Consider the following 27,346-nt stretch of genomic DNA (forward strand, 5'->3'; position numbering starts at 1 on the left):
TTTGGACTGCACTTTGCATCCAGTTCCACCAGTGTGACTTCACTGCTACTAGCAGGGCTGTGCCAGGGTCCCAGGTGGCAAGGATGAAAACAGAAACTCATTATGGAATGAGAAATGTAAGAATGCTTTAGTGAGAGCACAATCCCTGTAGAGTGCCACAGAAGTAAAAAGAACATTTAAATAATACTGGCCCTTGATCCTCTCAAAAGCTGAGAGCACATTTATTCAGCTTCAATTCCAAAAACTCAGCCACAGTTTATAAAATGTGCTTGATCCTTGTGTAAGACTCTTCGGCATTTTCTTTCAGAGAAAAGATCCCCAAATGTTATTTTTACAGTTCATCTTAAGTAAATGTATGTGTTTAGCTAAACAGGCTTAAACGCAAGAGACACCTAAGAGAATAATGATGAAATGCTTGACTTGATTTACAAACCTACTGTCAAATCCTCGTTCATGAACATCTGGCTGGAGAGGTGATTTGAAAAGTTTTTCTCTCAGTAAATACCAGCATAGTAAGCTCGTCTACGTAGAGATAGCTCTAAATTGTAAATGTAATTAGTGGAGAAACGGCATCGTAGTGTACGTCTGAAGTCACATTCAGTTTATCCATGTACACAAAACATTCATTTTACAGCACTGCTAACGTTTAATGTGTAATCATTCACAACTTCTTAATTACCAAAATACACAAGATAACGGGTTTGGAACCCAAAAGCTGCTTTCCCTACAAGCTGCATGAGCAAGCGCAAGGCTGTCTCTCACGAAAGCCCTTCAAAGTAAGCTCATGCACCTCCCTGACAACTTCTCAGCAACCACCATGGCCTGAATTCAGTAGCCCAGCTTTCTCCCACACCCCCGTGCTTGTTCCCTTTAGCTTTGTCACACAGGTCCAGCAGGAGCTCCTGGGAGAGAGGAACCTCACCCGTCCTCTGCCCACCTCCATCTGTTTCTTAGCACAGTTTCTGCAGTTTCCCATGAACACAACAGCTTGCAAGGGCCTAAATGCCACAGCAACATTCCTAATTCAAAGGCTGATATCATCTAAAATCTACAAAGCAAGACTGAGGCCAGGAAAATAAAATTTTTCTCTCATTTTTCCCCTGTTCTGCAACAACATGACAACTCCGAGATGACACAATTCTGGAACTCTTTCTGTAATTAAATTCTAGTTCTGAAGCAAAAGTTTACTTTCATCCTGAGTCTAATCTAATATTGAGGAATGATGAGTTCTTTTGTGAGAAATTTCTTTGTTCACTGAGAAACAAAGCAGTAGTTTTTGTAGAAATTCACTTTCAGCTGAAATGAAGATAATGCCAATGTGGGACCTCACTATAGATTCAGAGAGATTCATATCGCCCACACCAAAACATCTCACTAGAGTACCTCAGACAGGAGCCTTTTCACCTCCTCATATAGCCCTGGAAAAGGTGGAAGATTGTGTAGAGTGATTCAGCCCACCCACAGTAATCTCTGCATCCCCCAAAAGAGATTCCTATCTCTTTCCAGACGTTATGACAGGAACCTACTGTCATCACACTCCTTTCTTTGGCACTCCTGTCACACATCCAGTAACAGGGAGGGAGAACCTTGTACGTACTTCCCTGCTGTAAGGAAACTACTGGGAAATTACTGGGGTACCTTATTAAATCAACAAGAACAAAAAGGAATTAAATTTCAAACTCAGCCTTGGTGGAAAACTTACTGTGAACCAGAGAAGTGACTTAGAACAGTCTTGTTTTGGTTAAGTCATATTAGAAGAAACCTTTAAATTTCTGAGTGGCTCTGCATACAAGCAACAGCCAAAAGACATTTTCTGACAAGGACGGGATGTTCAGACATGCTTAAAACATTGAAGAGTTTAATCACATGAAAACTTCACAAAAGCTATTCACTAGAAAACTGATGCAAAAGGGACAAGATGAAAAATGTGTCAGACTGAAATGGAATGGTAGTCCATTTTGAACGAGACAAAAGGGATTTTGGAGATAGGGAGCAGAGGAAGAGAAGCTAGAGGTTTTTTTTAAGACATTGTGGTTATAAATGATAAGAGAAGTAAGTATGGAAGCAGTATATTTATTTCAATTTCCAAAAGTATTTGACAAGTTTCCATAGGAGAGATTAATGACTAAGAGACACAGAACAAGAATAAAGAAATAAAAAAGTCTTCTGTGTATAAAAACTAGCTCAAATTGTTGTTTTGCCCTTAGAAGAAGACTACCCCTCGTACACAAGAGATCTTTTCCTTATAGCCATAAATCCACCATTATCCTATGGGTCTGGATTTCGAGGGCTACCTTAAGAATAATGCCACACATTTGTAATAACATTGCTCTAGCTGTAAGGCTCTAAAGTCATAAGCAAGGCAAGGTTTATGGGCCAGCATAGTCAGAAAAAACAGAGAAGCCCATGTTAAGGTCAGAGACAGAAGCAGTGAACTTTGAAGCAAAATACAAGTAAGGAGCACATCCTTTGAGTTTAATTAGAGATGTTAACTCAGGTAGACAAAAAAGCTGGTTGGCACCTGTAAAAGACAAGAGAATATTAAAAGGGCAATGGTGACACAGTAGTTATTCTGCAAAGGAATAGATAGATAGGCAAGCTTGTGGCAGATGAAAAGACTAATAAAGGGAGGAAAATTATAATGTGCTGCAAAACTACTCCTTCCTTTGAATTCACGCTTTTTACTGTCTGCTATAATTACAGTTTCAGTCTCCTGGTTGCCTCAGACCATTGGAGGGCTGGTGCAGTTTTTTCCAGCTACATGAGTTGGTCCAAGAAGCAATGTAGCTCTTACCCACAAATCTTGCCTTACACAGCCACCCAGGCTCACTGTACAGCACTCGCTTCCTTGCTGTGTAAGCAAACGTATATTGGAGAAGCCCAGTGTAACCATGCCTCTTCTCCTCCCCTTCGTACTTGCAAAGCTTGATTCATTATCAGCACAGTCCCGGACGCCAAGGTAGCACTGGCTGTGAGTGGGCCCAGGCACTGAATGACGGAGTTCATTAATAGGTGATGGAAAAGACTTTTTTTGTTTGTTTGTTTTCTGGATTTTCTAATTTAAAAGACAGATGAAGCCTGGTCTTTTACAGTCAGATTCATTTTTCTGTATTTTACTAACACAAGGAAAAAAAAATTACAACCTCTCATTCCTGCTGGCTCTGCAGACTTGTGCAAGTGGAAGAGGGAAAGTGGGTCCTATTCTGGTCTGTATTATTGATGGAAGGGCTCTCTCTGCCTAACCCTGAGATCACTCTCTCCTCTTAGTTCATCTCTGGAACTCCAGGGGGGACAATCAAGGCTCCAACCACAATATTTGGCCAGCAACATTTTACTACTGGATTTTACTGATGCCAGAGCGAAAACAAGTTTGTTACCCTTTAAATCCCCAAATGAGTTGGCAGAGCGGGCAGTACTTGCAAACCTGTAAACTCTATTTATATGCAGCCATTAAGTAACATGGACTTTCCTGATATTTTCAATCTATAACACAATCGTAAAAGAAAACTATGACAGGTTGTCATCTTTTGATCATAAAAGCATGGTGAGCAATAAAAAAAAGTCCTCTAGAGGGCTTCTTTAGTTCATGCTTCCTATATACATATGTGGATGAGGCATTAAATACAGTATCTGAAGGCTACAGATGAAACAAATCTTGGAAGTACAACAAATAACAGGTCATGTAATCAAGTCTAGTGAGATGTGGCTCTGATGCAATGTGGCCCACAGAGGCCAGATGACATTCCGCATTGGAAAATCTGAAATAATTGAGCTAGGACAAGGCAAACAACCTAGGAAATGTGTGAAAACCCAAACTGTCTTTGAATTCTAACAAGAAAACACTGAGAAAATATCACTAAATCAGCAACCTGATGCCTGTTGGCAGTAAGAAGGGAGAATTACAGTATACAGTAACAGTGGCTGGAACATGCAGACGTGTGATAATGTTTCTGTTACAGAATCCTTAGAATAACGAGATCCCTCTGTTACTACTTGATGTAGCTGAGAGACCTTAATGCCTATTAGTAGATATCTGTTGCATTACAGAGATTGCATTCCAATCTACAGCAGCACTTTGCTGATGGAAAGCTAGAGGTCAGGGGAAAGAGGAGGCAGGGAGGCAGGAACACAACTGCCTGTTAAAGGAGCTGCGGTAAAAAAGCCCTCCACTGAGAACTTGGGACCTCAAATCCCTGGATGAATAGTTGGAAGGATGGTTAGCTCTCATCTCCCCGATGAGCTCAACTGCTGAGGTAAAATATTGGAAGAGAGGCAATCCCTACGGGACACCAATTGGTGTATATGAGTCATTAGCTATTATAATTTTGTTTTCTTAGCACTGCACCATTACATTTCTAAGGTGTGCACACGTGTAGAGGCACATGCCACCTTATCAGGCAGCGCTGAAGCAGTTTGTTACAGGGAGACAGATTCTGGGTTCCTTCATGGAGATACATGTTCCCTCTTGAGGGCCGCTACTAGAAACTTCCCTTCGTGTATAATAGCCCCCTTGCCTTCAAGAGGACAATCTTTGTCATGGTGATTACATGCAAGACTGTTTCTGCAGAATTGGATAGTTTGGGTTTGTTTTATCTTAATTCCAGATTAAATTCCACTTGGACAACAAGAACAAAACCTAACAGAAATGCGGGCTGTTTGCTCCTTTTGAAGGGAAAACATAGGACACATATTCCAAACCACATTTAGATTTTAAAGCTCAGAATTAACACCTTGAATTGTAGCCAGAAATGACCTTAGTCTTGAGGCTGTAAGTCCTTATCCTTGGGAGTCGATAAATCAGTCATGAGAAGCCTGAACTGGTTATGGTTTATTATAAAATCAAGCTTGATTATCTACTTGAGGTAATTAGACAGACCAGAACAAAAGGACACGAAGTTAAAAGGCAACATACGTAGGAAGAACTGGAAGAGATATTTTACTTTACAAGGACTGGTGAATAGCAAGAATGAACTTGTACTTGTACTTGAGATTTTTTCATATACTGAATTCTGGCTCATAACGTAAAGGGACCCCGAGACATTTATAATAAGCAATTTATTAAATCAGCTACTCTTGGAGCTGCTCAGCTGCAGATTCCTGTTCCCTGCTGCCTGCACATAGCTGTAAAATCCAAGTGCAGCATCCAAGCTCTCTCCTCTCCCAATTCTTCTTTAAGTCTCTAGGGGATTACAAAAGTATTAAAAGTATAGTAAAGAAAAAAAGGATGCTATGACTTTTCTTACATTAAAAGACCGCAGCACTGTGTTTGGGTATAAACACACTAAATATCAGAGAATTAAGAAAAAAAAATAAAACTAGTCACTTTTCTCTTTCCTGTCCTCTTGATTTTGGACAGTTTATTGTTATTTTTAAGGAATACATAATTTATTTATGGTACTGGCTATTCTAGCAGATAAAGTTGTAGGACATTCTGCAATGTCTTGAAAATACTTCCACAAAGCATGCTTGAAGTGCCAAAATTTTTATCAAAAAGCCACAGAAAAGAAGGTTTCAATGATTATTCCTGGAAAGGGCTCAGTCATGCAAGTCCAAGTATAGATCAAGCTTCAAAACAGAGGATTTCCAATAGAAGGGTTAAATAGATTTGATAGATGCAGTTCAAAATAAGGTAAAACCTGAACATTGCAATTGGTTATAATATTCCACATTTATTTCTAGTGAAATGAACCAGTTGAAATACAATTGTATCAGAGAAAAGAAAGAGTTGGAGAAGTGTATAACTTGCCCTCTCCATCCACTGCAGTCTGGATATCTCTCTTCTGAAACAGAGCTCGTGCTGCCAGATCTTTACAAAAAAAAGATGACAAGAAGCACATCTGCACCTTCTCCCATAGTGCTATCTCCTCTAAACATTAGCAAAGCTCTTCCCTATTCTCTCACTTTCCTTTTTCCAATCTTTCTCTAAAAATCACAGCAGCATAGTCAAAGAGCAGGCAGGAGTTGTCTGCATGTTTCTAATGCGTGCAGTAGGGTTTGCCTGTTTCTCACTGCCTGACTCAGAATATCAGATAAAAAGAGTTAAACTGCATTTTTCACTTACCACCATATTACTGCTGTGCCTATAAAAAAAAAAACAAACCCTACACAATAGGCAGGCAGCTCCGTAATCACTGCTGCTTTTCATGCCAATCAGTATTATCCCATTGTTTCCATGTGGTCCCTTACCTACTTGGTTTATCTAAGTGAAAAAAAAAAACAAAACCAGACCATGTGCAATTTGGGCCAGGATTGACTCTTAAGTGTTCAGGCAGTGTTTAACTTACTGGAGCTCTCTATCTCTAAGCCTTTCCTGAATAGAAATAGCAAATAATTACTAAATAATGTAGACATTGTGGTTAGGAGGAAGAGATTATTTATAAAGGAAAATCAGCCAGGGTCAAGAGAAGTGTTTTTTAAGAAACAAAAAATCTGATTAAGAAATGTGCACGTACAGCAAAGGCAGATAAGAGTTGTCCTTGTTACACGAACAATCTATGAAATTTCTGAAGCCACAGTAACAGAATATCTTTAACATTTGGGCAAAACACAGTCTAAATACATGCTGCAGAGTATTAGAGCATGTTGTATATATTAAGTTTAATTAACTTTCACTTCCATGTCCATTAACAGAACCACTCCAGTGACCAGCTGCTTCTCATTGCAGAGACATTACTCAGAGCTGGTGATGTAACACACACCATTTGTCACCACCGGAGCATGGGAAGTTGTGGTAAATCCACTCTTTATCTGAACGAAGTCAACCTTTGCAAAGTATTACATTATAAGCTCCCTCACATGCCCAGGGATTAGGCTCACTGAAGCCCAACTCTCTTCGTCAATGCAGGGCATCATAGACGTTTTTCCATACTGATCACCTCTGCAGATACTTTACAGACAGACTCCTACAACAAAGTGGATGTACATCTTTATGCACTTCGTGAGACCTAATTCTTAAGCATAAGCAAAGGGCATTTGAAAGACAGATGGCAGAAAGAAAACCATGCTTATGCCCTTCATCTCAAGACAAAATGTAGAAAGCAAGCTCTTCTTGCTTGCTCTTCAGAAGCCAAGCTCTTGGCATCAACCTAGCCCATGCAGGTAAAGAGAGAGCCTAACTAGGGAAGAAAAGACTTTACAGCCCTTGATTTGGGGTGTCTGCCTGGGCATTCATTGGTATCCAGGTCTTCCCCTCCCAAGGAAATCTTGTTCGGTGACTCCCCCAGGCGGTGCCAACTGTGCCGTCCTGGTCACTGCACTCTCCAGAGAGTTCTCTGTATGGACAAGTTAACAGTCCTCTTGGGACTGCTGTGCCCATCTCCTGCAGAGCACCCACACAACCTGTTAACAGCTTTGGCTAAACGGTTTCAAGTAACATCGCCTTCACCTTGCCACCCACACACCATGACTGTGGGTCAGCAGGCCACCTTCAAACAGTCTGCCATTAACAAGCCTTTTTTTCCCATGTAAACACATAACCTGGTATTCATACCTTGTCTTTGATTAGTTCAAATGGGCAGTTTGCTCTTTCTGTTGATTTCTATCCACAATAACTCAATTTTCCCGTGACCAAACTGTACATCACACAGGGGTTACACTGAATTCCCCATGTCGACCAAGGAACCTGGGACCCTTGGAGGGGCAGTGGTGTGTGAAGAGAAAGTGCTACAAATAAGCTGTGCTACAGCAGAAGTGAACAGTCAGTAGCAAATTGTTCCCAACAGCCTCTTGGCTTATTTTGCGTAGTGCGATGCTTATAATTACTCACAAGCTTTCTTGTCTAGAATAAATAGACACATGGAGAATAGTGGGAATGGAGACTTTCCAAAGTGAGACAGAAGATGGGGAAAACTTTTGCAAAAAATAAAATATTTCCTTATGTCACTTTACTATAGCTTCAAATAAAGACATGCCAAACAGATCGTTGGTGGTATAATTACCAACAGCCAGGAAATTAAAAAAAAAAAAAAAACAACCAACAAAACAAAATGCCAAAACATCCAAACAATATGGCTTGCATCATAAATTTATTCTGTTCTTTTGAGACAGTTAAGAGGAGTTACGCGAAATAGTAATCAGTCTGTTTTTCTGAAGTGTTAACTAGCCTGGACAAAAGTATAACAATAGAGATGCCATATTGCAGAAAAATCCTCACCTCACATACAATACAAGCTTTGCACTTAGTAATCCTTTTTATGTGCCCCTACTCACCTCTGAATCTTGTTTATTTGGGACATGCAGCTCCTCATAGCATGTTAAAAAAGCACTATCTATCTTTAAGCATTGAGCAGATTCTAATCATTATCTTCATCCTTGGCCCCAATTAAGGTCTAATATAGAGGAGGCACTTGAATGACCTAAGAGGCACACTTAACCCTGAACAGTGTGTCAAAGGCACTTAGAGATTCTGCCACATTTCCTAGGGCCGTCAAATCTCTCTCTCCTTTTTCTGTTGTAACTTGACTGTGTTTGTTCCTAGCACTTTAATGTCCCCTGGTGTTAAGTCTCCTTGAGTAACACTCACATGATAGAAAGTGTGATTAACTCTGCAGGCGCTTTTCAGGTCAATGAAAAAAATCTACTTGTTACACTAATATATAATACTTCTTCAGAGATGTTCCCAGTGGCTCTACATACTGGGACTTCCACAGTACCTATTCTCTTTCACTCTTGCTGCTCTCCTGTGTCTTGGTAACAAAAATACATAGTTTTATCTGGGCACAAGCTTGACTCTAATCCTTTAGAGTATGTTTCACACCTCTTTAATTATTCTGATTGGTCATTCAGATAATTTAAATGGTAAATCTTTTCCTCTTGACTAAAATGCAATGTTTCTGTAGTGAAGACTGTAAAAATAAAGTAGGAAAGAACTAGAATAAAATTAGGAAAACTATATGATTTTCTTCAGAGTATGCCTTACTACATTTCTCTTTTTCCATAGGCTGGCTTGTTAAGGACACATAATGCATAAAAGTGGTCGAGAAGCCGTAATAGCTGAAAAGACGCCTACCTTGTAACCTCGAGGGGTTTGCAAAACCTATGGAAAACTCTGCAGATTTTATTAAGGCTTTTTATATCTTCTTTTAGTGACAGATGTCAAGCCAGTGCAGCATTCAGAGTAAGGGTAAACAGCCTGTACATTACCATGCCACCAGGCTGCTGAACTCTTCTAGCAGCGACTTGTGGTCTGCAGCTTACAGGGGCAGGGGAACAAGAGTGCATGGAGCACGACTGCAGCTGCCTGTGCGCTTCAAAGTTTCCATCTGGAACGCGCTAAACTTTTGTCACAAATTATAGATGCTAAAGTATTTTTTCATTTAAAAAGTCACTATCTTCAGGTCATAATACAAGTGGCCCACTTTAAAACTTTTGTGGATAGACTCTGTAATCAATTAACAGGAGCTCAGTATTAATTACAGAAAAGGAAGCTGTGTTTTGTTAGGCATGTCTTGGACGACTCGAGTTATGTTCTCATAGGCACATTGGTTCAGTGGCTAAGTAATGAAGTGTAGAAAAGGAAAGCTTTAATAGGTAATGGGATAGCAGGGGTAAAATGAAATTAGATTGCCAGATGGTTATCAGTGGCTTCAAGCCTCCAGTAATGGAGAGGCCACAGAGGAAGACGTATACACATGAGAGCTGGCAGAGTCTTCTGGACAGCTGACTTCTTAAAGTCTTCAGCACTACTTAATGTACAGTCTTTCTTTAGGGAACTGCTGAATATAATCAAATATACCTTGATTTCCTACTTTATTTGATTTTTCTTCATTACCGCTACAAAAATAGTACACAACCAGAACAATGAGGGATATGTTTACAATTTAGTCAGCGTATGATGATCTGTAGTTGACAATAATTCACTGAGTATGCCTCATCTATTTTATAGTAGAAAGACAGTGAAGGTTAAAGGACTTTTCCCTAGCCAAGGCAGACTGGTGAGGGAATTCTTAAGTCTCAGCCCATCTTTGATTTTTCTCAGATAATCCCTAGGTCTTCTCCTCTGCAAAGGAATCAGTGACCTCTTGAGACACTGCAGTGAGTAGGAGAAGGAAAGTCATCATGCTAGTCCTCCCTCTGATATGCCCATCATATGGAAAAATGCTTGAGACTAATTGGAATCTGAATATAGTGATTGCCTTTAGCTACAATCTTCATTCTGAAGAAAGAAAGAGTTTGCATATTATGTCTCCAAAGACTTGGAGATAAATTCTGGGAAGGATCTTTAATCCTGATTTAGGAGTCTCTAGACTCCTAGTCTTTAATCCTCCTTTAGGAGTCTCTAGGTTGAAATTTCCCAACTTTTTCTGTTATCAAAAAGTAAGTCTGCAGTTGCAGTTTTAGGATTGCAACCACTTATTGTTGCAGGTACTGCTTCCAAAAGTGAAGTTTTGCTGAGTTATGACTTGATTTAGAAAACTAACCTCTAGTTTGGTGAACCCTATTCTGTATATTAATGATCAAGAGGAGAGCCCAACAGAGGGAGAAGCACTTCAGCACTGATGTGCCTTGTACATCTCTCCCTGTGAACTATCTGATACTCAACACTGTCAAAAGCACAATCCTGCGCGAGGTGACCTGATTGGAACTGACAGCTCCTATGTTCCACTGAAATCAGGTCAAAAGACAAGTGTGTGGGGAAAGCAAAGACAAATGGAAAAACAGAAAGGTTGATGTAAGTCTAATATTTAACAACCTCCAGTGTCTAAAAAATACATGCCTGAGGCCACAAAAAGGGTGTGTGGTTTTTTCTATAACTTTTGGTAAGCAAGATGTTAAACTTCAAAGCTTCCTAATATCTGATTTCACCAGGATTTTATACAAGTGGTCAAAGTCTAACTTCAGCAAAAACAAGACTGGAGGCCACTGAAAATTATAATATCTTGAGGCTGAGGCGTGTTAGCCAGACTCATATGGAAAAGTGTGCCTTAATAATTATCCTGTAAATAAGTAGAAGGCATCAGTTTTCAGGCACACCCTTGACTTACAGGCAGATCTTTAACTTTCATCTTGGACGTCTGCCATTGTGGCTTGTTATTTTTCTCTGTAAAAGCACAAATATGCAGCTCAGAGCATGAGCTTAACTAAGTCTAAAAGAATTACCACTTCTGTACCACTCTTCATGTGTATTTATACCAGTGAACATTTTGACATATACCATTTTTGACTAATAAATTTTTAGGTCATCTAAGTCATTCTGGAGGATAGCATCTCAAAATTGCTTTGTGTTTTTCAAGGCAAGGGTTCATTAGTGAAAGGAGAACCAAACTGAACCAGAGAAGTAAAACATTTTCCTGGCAGGGTGTCTTCCTTTAGAAAACAGGTGACCTGATGCCATTTGCTGTAACAAATGAAAGCATAAGAACACTAAATTTAATAATGCCAAAATTGCCTTTAAAAAGTAACAATTCAAAATAACAAAAAAAAACCATTCTCCATTGGCCTGAGGTCACTGAGTTCTTCTGCTAGTCCTAAAAAATAACAAAACAGCAGACTTGAATGTGCTTGAAAGATGTGCTTGAATCAGAGTTGCTGAGTGCACAAAGAGGATTCAGATCTCCAAAAGGTGGAGTACAAACTATCCTTCCCCTCTCACCTGACCATTTTTCTCAAAGTCTAAAAGTGTAGAAAACAGCAATTTTAAGGCTTGGATAATTTAAAAGTAGTTTAGCAGATTTTCTCCAACCTTTCCAGATTTTTTTTTTCCTCTGGGCTGAAACCAACCATGAGAAATTTCAGCCCAAAAGGCAATTTTTTTTGAAAAAAATTATAACCTGCTGAAAGGGGAGGTTTAGAATGAAAGTTCTTTGCAGCCATAACTATTCCACATCAATCTTTAACACTTTAACTAATGCATTATTAAACTACAGTTTATTGTATGAATTATGTATATCTAATGTTAAAATGCATATATTAGTGTATATATATTGTTGTAGCCAAATATTATGGAAAAAATAAGCTTTCTGAATAACAATAAGTGTAAGCAAAATATGTGTAGAAATAGAAGAGATATTATACAACTATTAACAAGAATCCGTCTTTACAAATGAAAGGCTCTGACATTTGCCCAGATCAAAAATCCAATTTTACAGCACTGGCAGATAAAGAATTAAATAGAGTGCAGATACAATCTAAACTGGTATTAAAAGGTTAGTAGTGCTTAAAATTGATTAGTTACCAAGACCAGACAGCCTACATCCCAGGCTGTGAGAAGAGTATTGGCCAGATGTTGCAGAAGCTTTAGTTGTCATTTTAACAAAGTCGTGGGGGAGGCAAGATCTTCACAGACTGCAAAGTGGGGAGCATAACTCTGTTATAAGGCAGGCATCCCAGCATGTTACACAGCAGCAAAGTTAACATCAGTTGGGGAAAAAAAAAAGCATCAAAATAAATAGACTTAGTAGATCATATGGGCTCCCTATCTATGGGAACAAAAATGCCCTACAGTTTAGGAATTACAAACCGGTTAGTTTGGGGAAGGAAAGGTCATGAATGGATAAGTCCTTTAGAAACTGAAAGATCAGAGAATCCAGAGATATGTCAGGATATAGATGAGTAACATACATCAAATTTCAGACTCTGGCAGGTTATGTAAAGATATCCAGGAAAGATGGCACTCTCTCCAAGATTAATCTAAACTACTTACTGCTCTCCTAGCTGTCATCAAGGCAGGAAAAAAAAAGAATAAAATAAATTTTTAAAGACAGACAAAAAGTTAGTATTGGGACATAGATGTGTCATTTTAATCTTCAAGAAATGTCACAGATGACAGCAGCAAAAGCAGTATGTGACTGATGAGGAAGATCAGTTCATTTCTAGGATTAATAAAAAAAATTAAAAGTCAGAAAGGGCTAAGGACTAGTTAGATATTTAGTCTAACATGGTGATGCAAACTCTCACTGAATACAGATACAGTAAATATATTACAGCAAATAAGTCTGTAAGTCTTTTCATGGTAAATTGTGGTTTGCCATTAGGGATTTGCCACAATGAGAATGTGTCAAAAACTTATGAATCATAAGGAAATATAATGATGTGTCAAAGCATCTATTTACCTTAAAAAATACAAGAGACTCTCAAACAAAGGAAAGCAAAAGGAAAGAAAATGAGTTATTCTCTACCTGTAGAGAAATCAGGCAGCACTTTAGTAATTAATATTTATTACTTATGGCACCTTTCATACATTGAAAATGCTGAACAAATACCAACTGACCTGTACAACACTCCTACAATACGTGATACACATAATTATGGAAATTACAGTAGGGAGCTGGCAATGAAATAAAGTCCTGGAGATCCTCCCTTGTGGGGAAAGGATTGCACATGAGATGAGGCTGCCATGTAGGGATTGCATAGCACACCTGAGGACACAATTTACACTGAAACTGGAGAGAGAGTGGAAGAGGGCAAGACAAAAGGTGAGCAAACCTCCACGGGATGTGTAACCGAGATACTTGGAAATTAAAGCAGCAGAAGCTGATTTTGACATGTGGCTATTTCCAGATTTGGAATTGCATTCAGGTTGAGCGTAGCACCTGCAGGTAAAGCTCCATGAGAAAACAGAAAAAGCTGTTTCCCCCCAGCACATAGAATCATAAAATGTTCTGAGTTGGAAGGGACTCATGATGATGATCGAGTCCAACTGATGACTTCACACAGGGCAATCTAAAAATTAAACCATATATCAAAGAGCGTTGTCCAAACTCTTCTTGAACACCATGGCCATGGGGAGCTTGTTCCAGTGCTTGACCACACTTCACAGTGAAGAATTTTTTCCTAATAACCAGTCTGAGTTTCCCCTGACACAGCTTTAAGCCATTCCTTCACATCCTACCACCAGACACCAGAGAGAGGAGATTAGCACCTCCCTCTCCGCTCCCCCTTATGAGGAAGTTGTAGACAGCAATGAGGTCTCCCCTAAACCTCCTCTTCTCTAACCTGAACAAGCCTAGTATCCTCAGTTGCTTCTCATAAGCCATGCCCCTTAGTCCTTTCACCATCTTTGTTGCCTCCCCTTGGACACACTCTGATATTTTTATATCCTTATATTGTGGAGCCCAAAACTGCACACAGCACTCAAGATGAGGCTGTACCTGTGCTGAGTATAGCAGAACAATCACTTCTTTTGACTGATTAGCTACACTGCACTTACTGCACCCCAGGTTAGCCCTTTCAGCTGCCAGGGCACATTGTTGACTCATGCTGAGCTTACCATCAACCAAATACCCGAGGTCCCTTTCTGCAGGGCCGCACTCCACTCCAGCCTCTTGTCCCCCAGTCCATACATACATTCAGGATTTCACCATCCCAGGTGCAGAATCCAGCATTTGTCCTTGTTAAATTCCATATGGTTGGTGATTGCTCAGCTCTCTAATCTATTCAGATCTCTCTGTAAGGCCTCTCTACCCTCAAGGGAATCAATGACTTCTCCTGATTTAGTCAACAAACTTAGTGTGGACTCAACACCTGCATCCAGGTCGTTGATAAAAACATTGAAGAGAACTGGCTCCCCAGGAGCGGAGGGCATTGATTGTTTCTTTTAATCGGGTGCGTGGGGTTAAAGCCGGAGACCAAGAATCAGTTCACGGCCTCCACCAGCTAAACTGTCCGCTTGAGACTGATTCATTATACATCAGCTTTCTTGCAGGTTAGTTTACCCGCCTGTAAAACAGGTAATTCAGAGCCAGACGGCCAGCTGTGAACTGGCACAGCTCCACTCAGTTCCCAGTCTTAGAAGGGGACATATTTGGCCAAAATTAAGCAGCACGCATCCCTGGTGAGGCAGGCAGAGTGATTTACATCATGACCTGGCTCACTGCATCCATGTCTACATGGTCGGGTGCAGACGTGACAGGATGCTGCTCTGATCCAGATATTGCACAGCTCTTCTTAAGCTGAAGTGGCAATGCAGCTTCCAGAGGGGATCTGTCATATGCCTGACATGTGGCTTGTTTCTATAGGGCACTCACCCTTATCAAAATAATTTTTCTCTACCTCACAAGAGGAATGCAGTTTTATTAATCCAAACTAATCGGGCCTCTCCTGTTGACAATGAAGTCTGATATGACCAGGCTTGTCTGTGAAACATTGCTGTTTCAAAACATTATTTTTATTATTCTTAGAATAAGCTATCCCCTGAAACACTTCCGCAAACTATGTCTGGGAAGTGAAATACAAAATCAAACAAGAACAATCTCTTGAAATTCAATTTATGGAGAAAGGCAGAAAGTAAATAAGCCCACACCTGATAGGAAAGCTTCACTTCACTAATATCAACTGAGCATACAAATTGAATGGGCTTCATGATTTTCTGCCCAATTAACACAACTTCAAAATCTGTCTCTGGTCAAGAGTTCCCAGACCAAGGTATTCCTTGGCAGACTCTCAAGACATCCTGCTTGAACTGAAAAACAGAAACAAACATTTCTATTACATGACCTGCCTCCTAGTCTTGACCCAGCATAAGGATCGATGGTTTAGTTGTTTAATTTCCCCAATGAGTTTTGGCTTTTCCGTAGGTTAAAATATAATATGGATTATATACCTACTACAAGAAGAGACTAATACACAGTATGCAATATTAATTATAGGTGATGTGTTCAGAATACAAAAATATAATATCCTCAGAAATCATTCCATATATTTTTAAAAAGACCTGAAGAATTCATGGATTGTACAAGAGATATCTTTTAAAAAAGAAAAAGATTACCTGTCACAAGTTGTTGTCCAGCTAGTCCTACTGGAACCATCCCCAGGTTATTCATAGCTGTAGCCCAAGCCGTTGGATCAGTGACTGACATGTTAAGTTGTGTGGTGTCTATAGCTATACTTCCTAAACCATCAGCTGCTGCAAAAAAAGAATCACATTGTAAGTAGGAAAGTCAGTGCACTAGGATTTTTAAGCAAAACCTTCAGTGGAAATGAGCTATCACAACCGCCGCTTGAGTTTTTTTTCTTAATTATGATTCATCTTTTAGACCATTTATAATAGTGCTTGGTACTTGTCGTAGTTCAGCCCCGATCGGGACCAGACTACGCAGTCTCTCTCCCGCTCCCCCCACCCTCCGAGAGAACAGGGGGAGATGATATAAGAAAAACTGCTCAAGGTTTGAGATAAGGACGGGGAGAAATCCTTAAAGTTACCGTCACGGGCAAAACAGACTCGACTTGGGGAAAACTATTCATTTATTTTCTAAAATTAGCAGGAGAATGAGACAGGGAACAAGATAACCTCCCCCCACCCCTCCCTCTTCCCGGGCTTAACATTATCTCTACTACCTTCCCCTCCCGAGCGGCACGGGGGGGGAAAAGGGAATGGGGGTCGCGGTCAGTTCATCACGCGTTGTTTTACGCCGCTGTATCATCGTCAGGGGAAGAACTCCTCGCATTCCTCCTCTGCTCCAGCGTGGGGTCCCTCACACGGGCCACAGTCCTCCGTGAAACTGCTCCGGCGTGGGTCATCTCTTCCACGGGGTGCAGTCCCTCTAGAACAGCTGTCCCAGCGGGCCCTCCACGGGCCACAGCCTCCTTCAGGCCTCCACCTGCTCTGGCGTGGGGTCCTCCACGAGCTGCAGGTGGATCTCTGCCCCTCCGTGGACCTCCATGGGCTGCAGGGGGACAACCTGCTCCACCATGGTCTTCACCACGAGTTGCAGAGGAATCTTGGCCAGGAGCCATATTACTCCTCCCCCTCCTTCTTCACTGACCTTGGCGTCTGCAGCCGTTCCTCACAACAGGCTGGCAGACGCCTCTCAGGATCCTTTTTACATCTTATTCACTTCTCATCTCCTCTCCACTTCTTGCAGCCGGGCCGGGCCGAGTTGGGCCCAGTCGGCTGCCCGGCGGGAGGCCAGAGGGTGAGGCCTGCAAGGCCCATGAGGCTCGCGCCTCCCCCTCTCTGCCCCCCGCTCAGCTACTTCACATCTTCTCCTCTCTCCTCCTCTTTTTCCTGTTTTCCCCTACTTAAATACGTTATCGCAGAGGCGTTATCACGGGACATTCTGCTACCAATTGGCTCGGCCTTGGCCAGCAGCAGGTCCGCCCTAGGCCCGGCCGAGTCCACTGAACAAAGGGGAGCGACTTCTAGCAGTTTCCTACAGAAGCTACCACCTTAGGCCCCCCCTCACTAACAAAACCAGAACATTCCACCCCTCGCCTCTGCGAATTACGTATTTAAGTATTATAAGTAAAATACACACACATCAACAGAAGAAAATAGAATTCCCCGCACCAAAATCAAAATAATATCCTCACAACACCAACAGTGAGTAGACAATTAACAAACAATTCACCACTTATCCCTTCACCACAATCAGAACATAAATTCCCCATAATCATTTTGCTCTTTTGTCAAGTTCAATCCCTGTTTTGCCCGTTACTGCTCCCAATTAAACTCAATCCTTATCTCAAATTCCTCGAGCCCCACGTTGGGCGCCAAAATAACTGTCGTAGTTCAGCCCCGATCGGGACCAGACTACGCAGTCTCTCTCCCGCTCCCCCCACCCTCCGAGAGAACAGGGGGAGATGATATAAGAAAAACTGCTCAAGGTTTGAGATAAGGACGGGGAGAAATCCTTAAAGTTACCGTCACGGGCAAAACAGACTCGACTTGGGGAAAACTATTCATTTATTTTCTAAAATTAGCAGGAGAATGAGACAGGGAACAAGATAACCTCCCCCCACCCCTCCCTCTTCCCGGGCTTAACATTATCTCTACTACCTTCCCCTCCCGAGCGGCACGGGGGGGGGAAAAGGGAATGGGGGTCGCGGTCAGTTCATCACGCGTTGTTTTACGCCGCTGTATCATCGTCAGGGGAAGAACTCCTCGCATTCCTCCTCTGCTCCAGCGTGGGGTCCCTCCCACGGGCCACAGTCCTCCGTGAAACTGCTCCGGCGTGGGTCATCTCTTCCATGGGGTGCAGTCCCTCTAGAACAGCTGTCCCAGCGGGCCCTCCACGGGCCACAGCCTCCTTCAGGCCTCCACCTGCTCTGGCGTGGGGTCCTCCACGAGCTGCAGGTGGATCTCTGCCCCTCCGTGGACCTCCATGGGCTGCAGGGGGACAACCTGCTCCACCATGGTCTTCACCACGAGTTGCAGAGGAATCTTGGCCAGGAGCCATATTACTCCTCCCCCTCCTTCTTCACTGACCTTGGCGTCTGCAGCCGTTCCTCACAACAGGCTGGCAGACGCCTCTCAGGATCCTTTTTACATCTTATTCACTTCTCATCTCCTCTCCACTTCTTGCAGCCGGGCCGGGCCGAGTTGGGCCCAGTCGGCTGCCCGGCGGGAGGCCAGAGGGTGAGGCCTGCAAGGCCCATGAGGCTCGCGCCTCCCCCTCTCTGCCCCCCGCTCAGCTACTTCACATCTTCTCCTCTCTCCTCCTCTTTTTCCTGTTTTCCCCTACTTAAATACGTTATCGCAGAGGCGTTATCACGGGACATTCTGCTACCAATTGGCTCGGCCTTGGCCAGCAGCAGGTCCGCCCTAGGCCCGGCCGAGTCCACTGAACAAAGGGGAGCGACTTCTAGCAGTTTCCTACAGAAGCTACCACCTTAGGCCCCCCCTCACTAACAAAACCAGAACAGTACTGTATAGCAAAACATAAAGACACTGGAAACATTGAACAGACATAAATGAAACAAGAGTGGTTCAGGCCATTTATATGGAAAACTTTTTCACCATGAGGACAATCAAGCAGTGGAATAGGCTGTGCAGTCACCACCCTCGGCAGCTTTCAAGACTCAATTCGATAAAGCCCTGAGCAACTGGTCTGACCCTATGATTGGCCTTGATTTGAGCAGGAGGTGGGATTGGAGACCTCCTGAGGCCCCTCCCAATCCGAATGAATCATTCTGTAATCCTCTGATACAATTTACTTATATATAATCTCTGGTAACCTGTCAGAAAACTCTATGAACCAAACATCCTCCAATGAAAGACCTGTTTTCCATTAGTTGTAAACTTTTGTTTTGTAAAAGATTTAAGAATACATTAGTCTCTAACTAAAAAGATGTAAAACCAGATCGATTTACTATGGGTAATATAAAGTTTTATTCTAAAACCAAAAAAGAATTATCATGATGTCGTAATTTAGCCCCACTTGGGACCAAGCTACGCAGTTTTTCACTCACTCTCTCCACCCTCCAAGGGAATGAGGGAGAGATAATACAACAACAAGCTTGAGGTTTGAGATAAGGGCAGAGAGATACCATTCCAGTTACCATTACAGGCAAAAGAGACTTGACTAGAGGAAAACTATTTCAATTTATTAATAATAAAACCAAAGAGGGATAAAGAGAGAGAACAAAAACAACTTCCCCCTACTACCCCTCCCTCTTCCCAGGCTTAACTTCATTTCAAATTATCTATATCTCCTTCCTCCCGCCAAGTGGCACAGAGGAGAAGAGGGAATGGAAGTTATGGTCAGTTCATCACACCGTCAGTTCATCACACATTGTTTTCCACCGCTCCTTCCTCCTCAGGAGAAGAACTCCTCACATTCCTCCCCTGCTCCAGTATGGGGTCCCTCCCATGGGCTGCAGTTCTTCATGAACTGCTTCAGCATGGAGTCCTTTTCCACAGCATGCAGTCCCTCTGGAACAGGTTGCCCCAGTGTGGGCCCTCCACAGGTCTCCTTCAGGCATCCACCTGCCCCAGCGTGGGGTCCTCTACAGGCTGCAGGTGGATCTCTGCTCCTCTGTGGAGCTCCAGAGGCTGCAGGGGGACAACAGCCTGCTTCACCATGGGCTGCACCACGGGCTGCAGGGGAATCTTGGCCAGCAGCCGCATTACTCCTCCCCGTCCTTCTTCACTGACCTTGGCATCTGCAGCCGTTCCTCTCACCAGAAATTCTTCACAATCAGCTCAGGCTGATTGTGGCCTCTCAGGTTCTCTTCACACCTCCTCTCTTCTAGTTGGAGATGTCCCTGCTCCTTTCAGGGGGGTTGGACTAGATTACTTTTAAATGTCCCTTCCAACCCAAACTATTCTATGATTCTGTTTTCTCGACTGGGGCGGGCCGAATTAGGCCCAGATGGCCGCCCGGCAAGAGGCCTGAGGGTGAGGGCTGCAAGGCCCACAAGGCTTGCTCCTCCCTGTCTCTGCTCCTGCTTCAGCTTCTTCACTCTTTTTTTTTTTTTTTTTTTTTAATTTTCCCCTTCTTAAATACATTATCACTGTCACCAATTGGCTTGGCCCTGGCCAGCAGAGGGTCCACCCTAGACCCTGCTGAGTCCAATGGACAAAGGGGAAACTTCTAGCAGCTTCTTGCAGAAGCTGCCACCATAGCCCCAGGTATGGATTTTCCTAGTTTGGGGAAGGAAGAGTGGGCCAGATAGCTATGCAATGGTGCCTTTCTGATACTGAACCTCCAAACACAAGGTGTAATCACACATTTGTGCTTCCCCTCTCACCAGTCACAGCTGAAATCAGTTCTTTCCAGCTATTTTCTTACAGGCTTTGCAGATCTGGGATATTTACCGGCAGCCATTGCTTTTCTCCAGTTCCTTTTGCTCCTGTTAGACTTCTTCAGCTAGGAATAATTTACTACTGTATTAGCAGCATCTTGAGATGGGATGTCACCAAACGCAGGGCCCACACACAGCTCATTAGGCTCTGAAAGAGAAAAGACAAAATCAGCTATCAAGTGCTGCAGTCAGAACGTAACTGCAAAACAACAGGCCACTTTGGGAATCCACTCGAAGGTCCTGCCCACTCCCACTGGATCGCCAGCCGAAGCCTCCTTGCATGCATCGCCTCTGTAGAGCATTTCAGCGAACGCTCATCCTTGCCTGCTAAACAAACAGTGCCACTTATGAACCTGTCAGACCACTGAAAAGCCCTTCACAAATTAGGTCTTATCAGTAGCTACACAGCCTCCTCAGCATGAAGGCATCAGCTGAAAGAACATATTAAGGGATTAATATGATTTTTTTTTAAATTGTTAACAATTAACTGATGTTGCAAGTTTCAAGGAAATAGTCTCCTGTTCTGAGATGAAAGGAGAAAAACAAAAAGTTACCCTGCAATGAGTTACAGAATGGAGCCCTCAGAGATGCAGAAAAGTAATAAAACCTAACAGAGCCAAGGATGACGCCTACTCCTTAACTAACATTGTATCTTTGGCTCACAAAGGTTAGTTAGCTGGAAGCAAAGGTGGAGCCTCTGCTTCCAGCTAAACCACGTTGCTTTCCTCAGATATCTGTCAGACCATGGGTTTTACATAAGGGCCACATCTTGCTGTTTTTACTGTTGTTTGTGAAGCTCACCATGTCAGAGCATCGCTGGATGGAAAGGAGGCTGAATGAGTGAACGGGTAAGAGGTGTGACCAAAGGCTGTGAGCTCCTAGCACTCACATCCGAGGGAGGAAATGCTGGAATGAATATGATCACAGATATACACCCACGTTACTCTTTGTCCATTAGTTACATGTGATTCTGGGCAAAGCCGGGCTGGGTTATTTTTTTGGCTGGCCAGCAGCCTGAGGGGTCTTTGGTACCAGTGGCCAACAACTGACCAAATGCTTCCAAGTGTTTGGGGGCATCATTAATGCTGTGCAGGTGCACATCAGTGACTTGTTCAGCCCTAAGATGCTGTCTTTAAAAAAGTGCTTGAATGACCTTAACTAAGAGGTTTCCAACATGCAAACCCTAAGCACTTATCTTCAGAAAAGACACAATTAACATGATTACACTATGTTTTAGCTTCCTACCTCCCATGTTTTTCTTTTTTTCATGTCATGTGCATAAAGTACAAGCTAGAAAATTTTACATTGTAGTTCCCTGACACCGTGCAGATCGCTTCACAGGAACATGACCACAACAATAGCTGTAAAAGTGAAGAAAGAGCCAGGATCAGAGAATGCTGTATATTTTTTAGTATGTTGAAATTTTCAAATAACCAGTATACTAGGCTAAAAAGCATTTTGTTCAAACCTATAGAGGGTCTATTTAAAAGTCAATATTTATCAACTCTTAATATTTAGATTTGCAATTCCAATTCTTATTTGATCTCCACTATTCATTATACATTACATAAAATAAATTTATGATAAAATTAGCTTTTAAATAACATCTGTAAACATGAAACAAACATTGAATGAAAGTCCTCTGCAGGGAATGTGAGTAACATAAGGCAAGCCACCTGAGATTTATATCAACTTTTTAAAAGTTGGGTGTCTCCCGCTCAGTTCCTTAAATTTGTACTTAGCTCTTTCCACTCAGGCTATAAACTTCTGATGACAAACATCTATTTCAAGGTTAGAGTTGGCTGAATTATTCCTTGTCAATAAGTTATTTCTTACATAGTACAGCCCTCCTCCCTCTTTATGAATCACTCCCAAATCAATCCTGATTTACAAATATATGTTGAATAGCCCAGATGAGATAGGTTCACTCCTTCCTGTGACCGGGAAGCCTTGTTGCCTTGATGTAGGAAGGCGCATCAGAAAACCATTAGTGATGAAATGCCTCTTCATACTTTGCTGTGTGCTTGTTGCTTGTCCCCATAACCCTTCACCCTGACTACTGGGGAGAAAGGAGCTGCTGCTCCATGGTTTTGGAAAATGACCTGCAAAAGTATGGATTACTGGGATAAGGGGCAGAAATTGGGTTTTGGACTCTCTCTGGACCCCCTCTCCCTCTGTTTTACTGCTATATGAAGTGTGCACTGGGTGACATAACGAGATCTGCTGCCAAACTCTACACTCTTATTCCCCAAACCACATTGCAGTTGCGCCAGCTCTGCCAGAAATGGGAAATGGTCCATAAAGAATCAGACATTGGGCTAGACAAATGCACCTCAGCCAGCTGGGAATGAATAGGTGACTTTTTTGGTGTTTGCATTCTACCAGGTTGTCCAAATACTTCAGATTTTTGTACACTTTCATGAATGAGTCACAAGTATTGGTTAAAGTTCTTGCAGAGGAGGAAGAACATCACACTATGAATATGAAACAAAGCAGAGTCAGTGGGTTAATTGGTGAAAGTCCTGTTGTGCTATGCCACCAGCTCTGCCCAATGTGCCATGAAAGTTTTTGCTCAAAACGTACTCTCATAGCCCAGGCTGGCTCTAGGCAGCTTTGCTCTCCCTCTGGCCATCAAGTCTACTGTCTTATCAGCAGGTTGTGGATGCAGTGCAGGCTGAACCAGTGGAAAAACCACAAAAGAGCATGCGAGGAGCCTAAAGTGGAACTAGTCCTATCTAACCAAAAACTGCTGCAGGCTATTTTGTCAGTGGAAGAGAGCTGAATAATAAGCATAAATGCACCTATGAACACTGAATAACTTGCAGCGAGCTGTAGGCAAAACTAATGCTATATCCTGAAGGACACAGCCTGTAGAAACTAGCTCTCTTAAAAAGAAAAATACTAATTGCAAACATCCCTTGTACTGGCAACTCACCAGTTACACTAACACAGAGCAATATAATATGGCTAAAATAATCTCACAGGCATTTCACACCTGATTTAGACTCAACCATTAGCTTTTGTTTAAAAAAAAAATTGAAAATTCAGACAGGGGAAGGTTTCTTTAATGCTTAAAGTAAAATCAACTTTGGGCAAATTTCAGCATTTCTTTGTATAGCTCAGACACTGCAGTATTATACCCTTTCATGACACTGGAAACAGATCAAGTCAGGGAAGCAAATAAATTCTCTCACTAGTCATATCAAAAGCAAAAAGTTCTATGTAAGATGAGAAATACATCTAGCAGTAGAGATTCTTGCTTTCTTAAAAACAAAAGCAATCACTGTGATACTGGTTAAACAGGCAAGAAAGTGTAAGCTTATGCAGGGATCATGCATATCCTGAGCAGACATTAACATCGTTTCACTGACATCACATCTTTAGAAAACATTCCTGTTTCTAACTCATTAGTACTCCTCCAGGCATTAATGACCTGGAGATATATGTAAAAGAATTACGTGTTTATAAACAGTTGTGCATGGGAGTAGGTTTACTCCAGGGGAGTAACTTCAGAAGCCAATAAAGCCATAATCCTGATTTACAAGATAAAATGTGTAAAGTCTGCTGGGCGCTGCTGTTCCTTGAGGTTTGGGATGGGCAGGGATGTTAATACAGACTTCTTTATTTGAGAGCTGCTGATTAACAAAATTTTAACACAAAACACTTTGTAAAGCGATTCCATGGGACTCTTTTTGTGGTCTCTCTTTTTGCAGACACAATGCAAGTATCAGTCCTTGGATGGTAGATTTTGGGAGACATTTAGACTTTCCTCAGACAGATTGTCAGAAAGATAAAGCACCCGCAAGTCCATACCAATGAGCACTTTTCAGTCACAGCAGTCATAGCAGATTGCACTTAGTACGCATATTTTATACCGGGCAATTAAATGCAGTTACCCAAATGAATACAGAAGTCGGTTATATATTGTGCATCAATTATCACAGGCAATGAATGCCATGAGACAAAGAAATTAACACAACATAAAACTAATTCAATAACACAGCAGATTGCTGAGTTAAAATCCTACCCTTTAGATATCTATAACACCACAGACAATGAATTACGACAGAGTGAAGCTGATTAAATGTACCACTGTAACAAGGCTCTGTGGAGCGCCTGGGTCAGCGGCCAGCCCTGGGATACAAGGAGGAGGTTCTCTACCCAGCTCTGACACCAACCTGCTTGGTGACCTTCAGTCATTTAATCTCTTTGTCTAATTTTACTGACCACTAAATCCTTCAAGGAAAAGACTGATGCCATCAACCTTTTGAAACCTGGGACTACGAGTTGCAAAGACATTAAATGTTATTGGTGGTGGTTCTCAAGACAACACAGATGGGCAGGAGTGATGTAGTATCTTGTGAACTGTTACATCTAGGTGTGTTTTCCAGTTCTTACAAAAATAGCATGTGCGAAGCATTTGTTACCATTCACTGTGATTCATAGGACAGCGGTCATTAGGTTGGTCACACTCCACCTGACCTGTCAAAGTACAGGTCATTTACCAAGCTAGCTCCCAGCTATCTTCTAAAATATAACAAGTGTTTTGTACTAGTTCTTCCCAGTGGTTTTATTTCTCCAGCTGCAGACAGGACTTCCAGTAAAGAAGGAAGAAAAATGAAAGAAAAGATAAACAAGGATTTGCTGTCAGTCACTATCCATTTCTTCCTGGTCGTCTTAGGATGAAGAAGAAATCTGGGAGCAGCCACAGTGAACAAGATAGTTTTGTGCTGCTGCCATCCTACCTGGAGCACACACACAAAAAAAAAGAACATCTCCAATGTGACTCTAAAGATGGCTTTTACTAATAATATTGCATGTGCAGTGTTTCAAGAAAAGGCATTGTCTCCTATTTTTGTGTGACTAGTGGTATGTCAACATCTAGAAAACCTCACCTAAATTCTGAAATTCAAAAAGAATTGAAGAAAAACATATTTCTTGCAATAATTTGCAAAAAAAAAAAAACCCATTTCTTAATGCAATTTAAAAAATACATGAGGTACCAGAGCATATTTGAAAAAGTGTCTTATTTTCTGGGCTAGGACAATAACTTAGGCATCTAACAGACACTTCATTCTCGAGTGGCTCTATTAAAGAGAAGCCAATTGCTTTCCAGGGTCTCCAGAGAGTCACCCTGTTTACCTGGTTTTGTCTGTCACATCTCCTTCTTACAGGAGGCCTTTGAAAGTAAAGATTGATTCTGCAGGAACTGGCACTTTCCTTAACGGCTTCATTAGGCACAAGCCAGTGAAGATAAGCAGAGTCTGACCCTTAGAGTCTAAGTGGGAGCTCTGGTTATGCGTTCACTTACATCATAATTCTGATTTTTTTTTTGTCTTATGAATTAATTATAACACCTTTGTCCATTCTAGATTATGCCATTAGAAAAGTACATCATCATCTTATAAACACATAAAACATATGCTGCAGCCTTAAGAGATTTAACTTTTCACTACGTACACTGAATATGTAGATTTTTAGATAGTTATGAAGGATCCTGTCCACCAATTTTCACTGAAAAACAGGTAATGAGTAAATCGTGGCCATACTGGTAGGACTAAGACAACTTAGAGAAAAATCACAATATATTTACTGTTTGCTTCTAAATTTAACAAAGCCAATTTGTACAAAACACATTTTCTGGAAGAACTGCTCATTTGAGATGCTGCTTACTTAAATCCTCTGCCCTAGCACTTCTTGAAGATAACACACGGTACACACAAAGGCCAGATTTCTCTCAGAAAGCAGAGCACTGGAAGATTTCAACAGTGAAAAAAAAATAAAACAAAGGTCTTCAAGATAAACAGGTGTTCTCTTGCGATGCTCCTTGAAAGGTCACCGGGTAATATTTAATGCTAAATCCCGAACTTCACTGGCATCTCAGAGCAAAGCCTTAACAGGTTACAAATGTGTTTTTTCTTTTGTGTGTACTTTACCAGCTGCAGTCTGAATGTGCTGAAGTCTATAAATAACAGAATCTGGAGGCACATTAAGCAAAGCATTATAGAAGTCCAGCTTAGTGATTGAAAAAACATATGCAGTTCCAAAATCATCTGGAAGGGGAAAAAAAAGCAACTTTGTAGGCTAGCAATGCAGTACAGTCTTGACAAAAACAGGTCTGATTATTCCTTGGACACAAAATGCTGTTGTGAATTGATGATTGGCCAATAGGCCAACCCTTCCTTTAAATTTCTGCATTATAAGAATTTGCATTTAACAATAAAAACAATTCTGAAATCTTTTAATTACTTACAGCTATATTTTAACAGTAGGCCTTGTATCACACTGTTTTCTACTAAAGACCACTGACTGCTTTAGAAACATCTCACACCATTGTATTTCAGACAACAGAGGACGCACCCAAAGCAGGTCTTGAGCGAACACACTTCAGCAACTTAACTGGAAGGCTGAATACTGAAATGCGAGGAGCTGGAATGCCTCCTTGATGCCATAAAGTGCCTGGGCTAGTCATTATAAGTGGGGTATACATGCTATTTCTTATCTATCCAGGCTTGAGGGAACACACATATAAATGCACCACACATACATTCTCCCACTCCACCACACAATGTCCTTATCTCCTGCTTACTAGAGCTACTTCAAGCAGCTGTAATTTGAAGGGTTGTTTGTTTCTTTTTTTTTTTTTTAAGAAAAACAGATTAAAAAAAAAATGGGGGGAAAAAAAAAAAGATGAAAGCAAGCTGGCACAACTTCCAGAATGAGTATTTTAGCTTCCTGGCTAACCTAAAGTGAAATCACTCGCATGCCACCTCCTGAAAAAATGAACAGCTTGATGGGTAAGCCCTGTCTGTGGCAGATCCCTGGGGATGGCACCATAGAGTCCATCAAGGCAGGGGAGCTTCATTACTGAATTTCCAAAAGAACA

At 41.7% G+C, this 27,346-nt stretch overlaps 1 protein-coding gene across 3 annotated transcripts in view; it reads right to left on the reverse strand.

The window, feature by feature from the left end:
• The window catches only part of ENOX1 (ecto-NOX disulfide-thiol exchanger 1), a 371,002-nt gene that overhangs the window by 122,523 nt on the left and 221,133 nt on the right, over positions 1-27,346 (reverse strand). For all 3 annotated transcript variants that reach the window (XM_086741768.1, XM_086741750.1, XM_086741760.1), the window contains exons 4-5: positions 20,474-20,608; positions 15,704-15,841 (exon numbers count right to left, since the gene is read on the reverse strand). In XM_086741768.1, the coding sequence (XP_086597894.1) occupies positions 15,704-15,841; positions 20,474-20,483 (148 nt within the window). In that variant the 5' untranslated portion in view covers positions 20,484-20,608. The remainder of the gene's footprint in view (positions 1-15,703; positions 15,842-20,473; positions 20,609-27,346) is intronic.

Source organism: Chlamydotis macqueenii, chromosome 1 (assembly GCF_036417535.1).
Source record: "Chlamydotis macqueenii isolate bChlMac1 chromosome 1, bChlMac1.mat, whole genome shotgun sequence".
Classification (NCBI taxonomy): Eukaryota; Metazoa; Chordata; class Aves; order Otidiformes; family Otididae; genus Chlamydotis; species Chlamydotis macqueenii.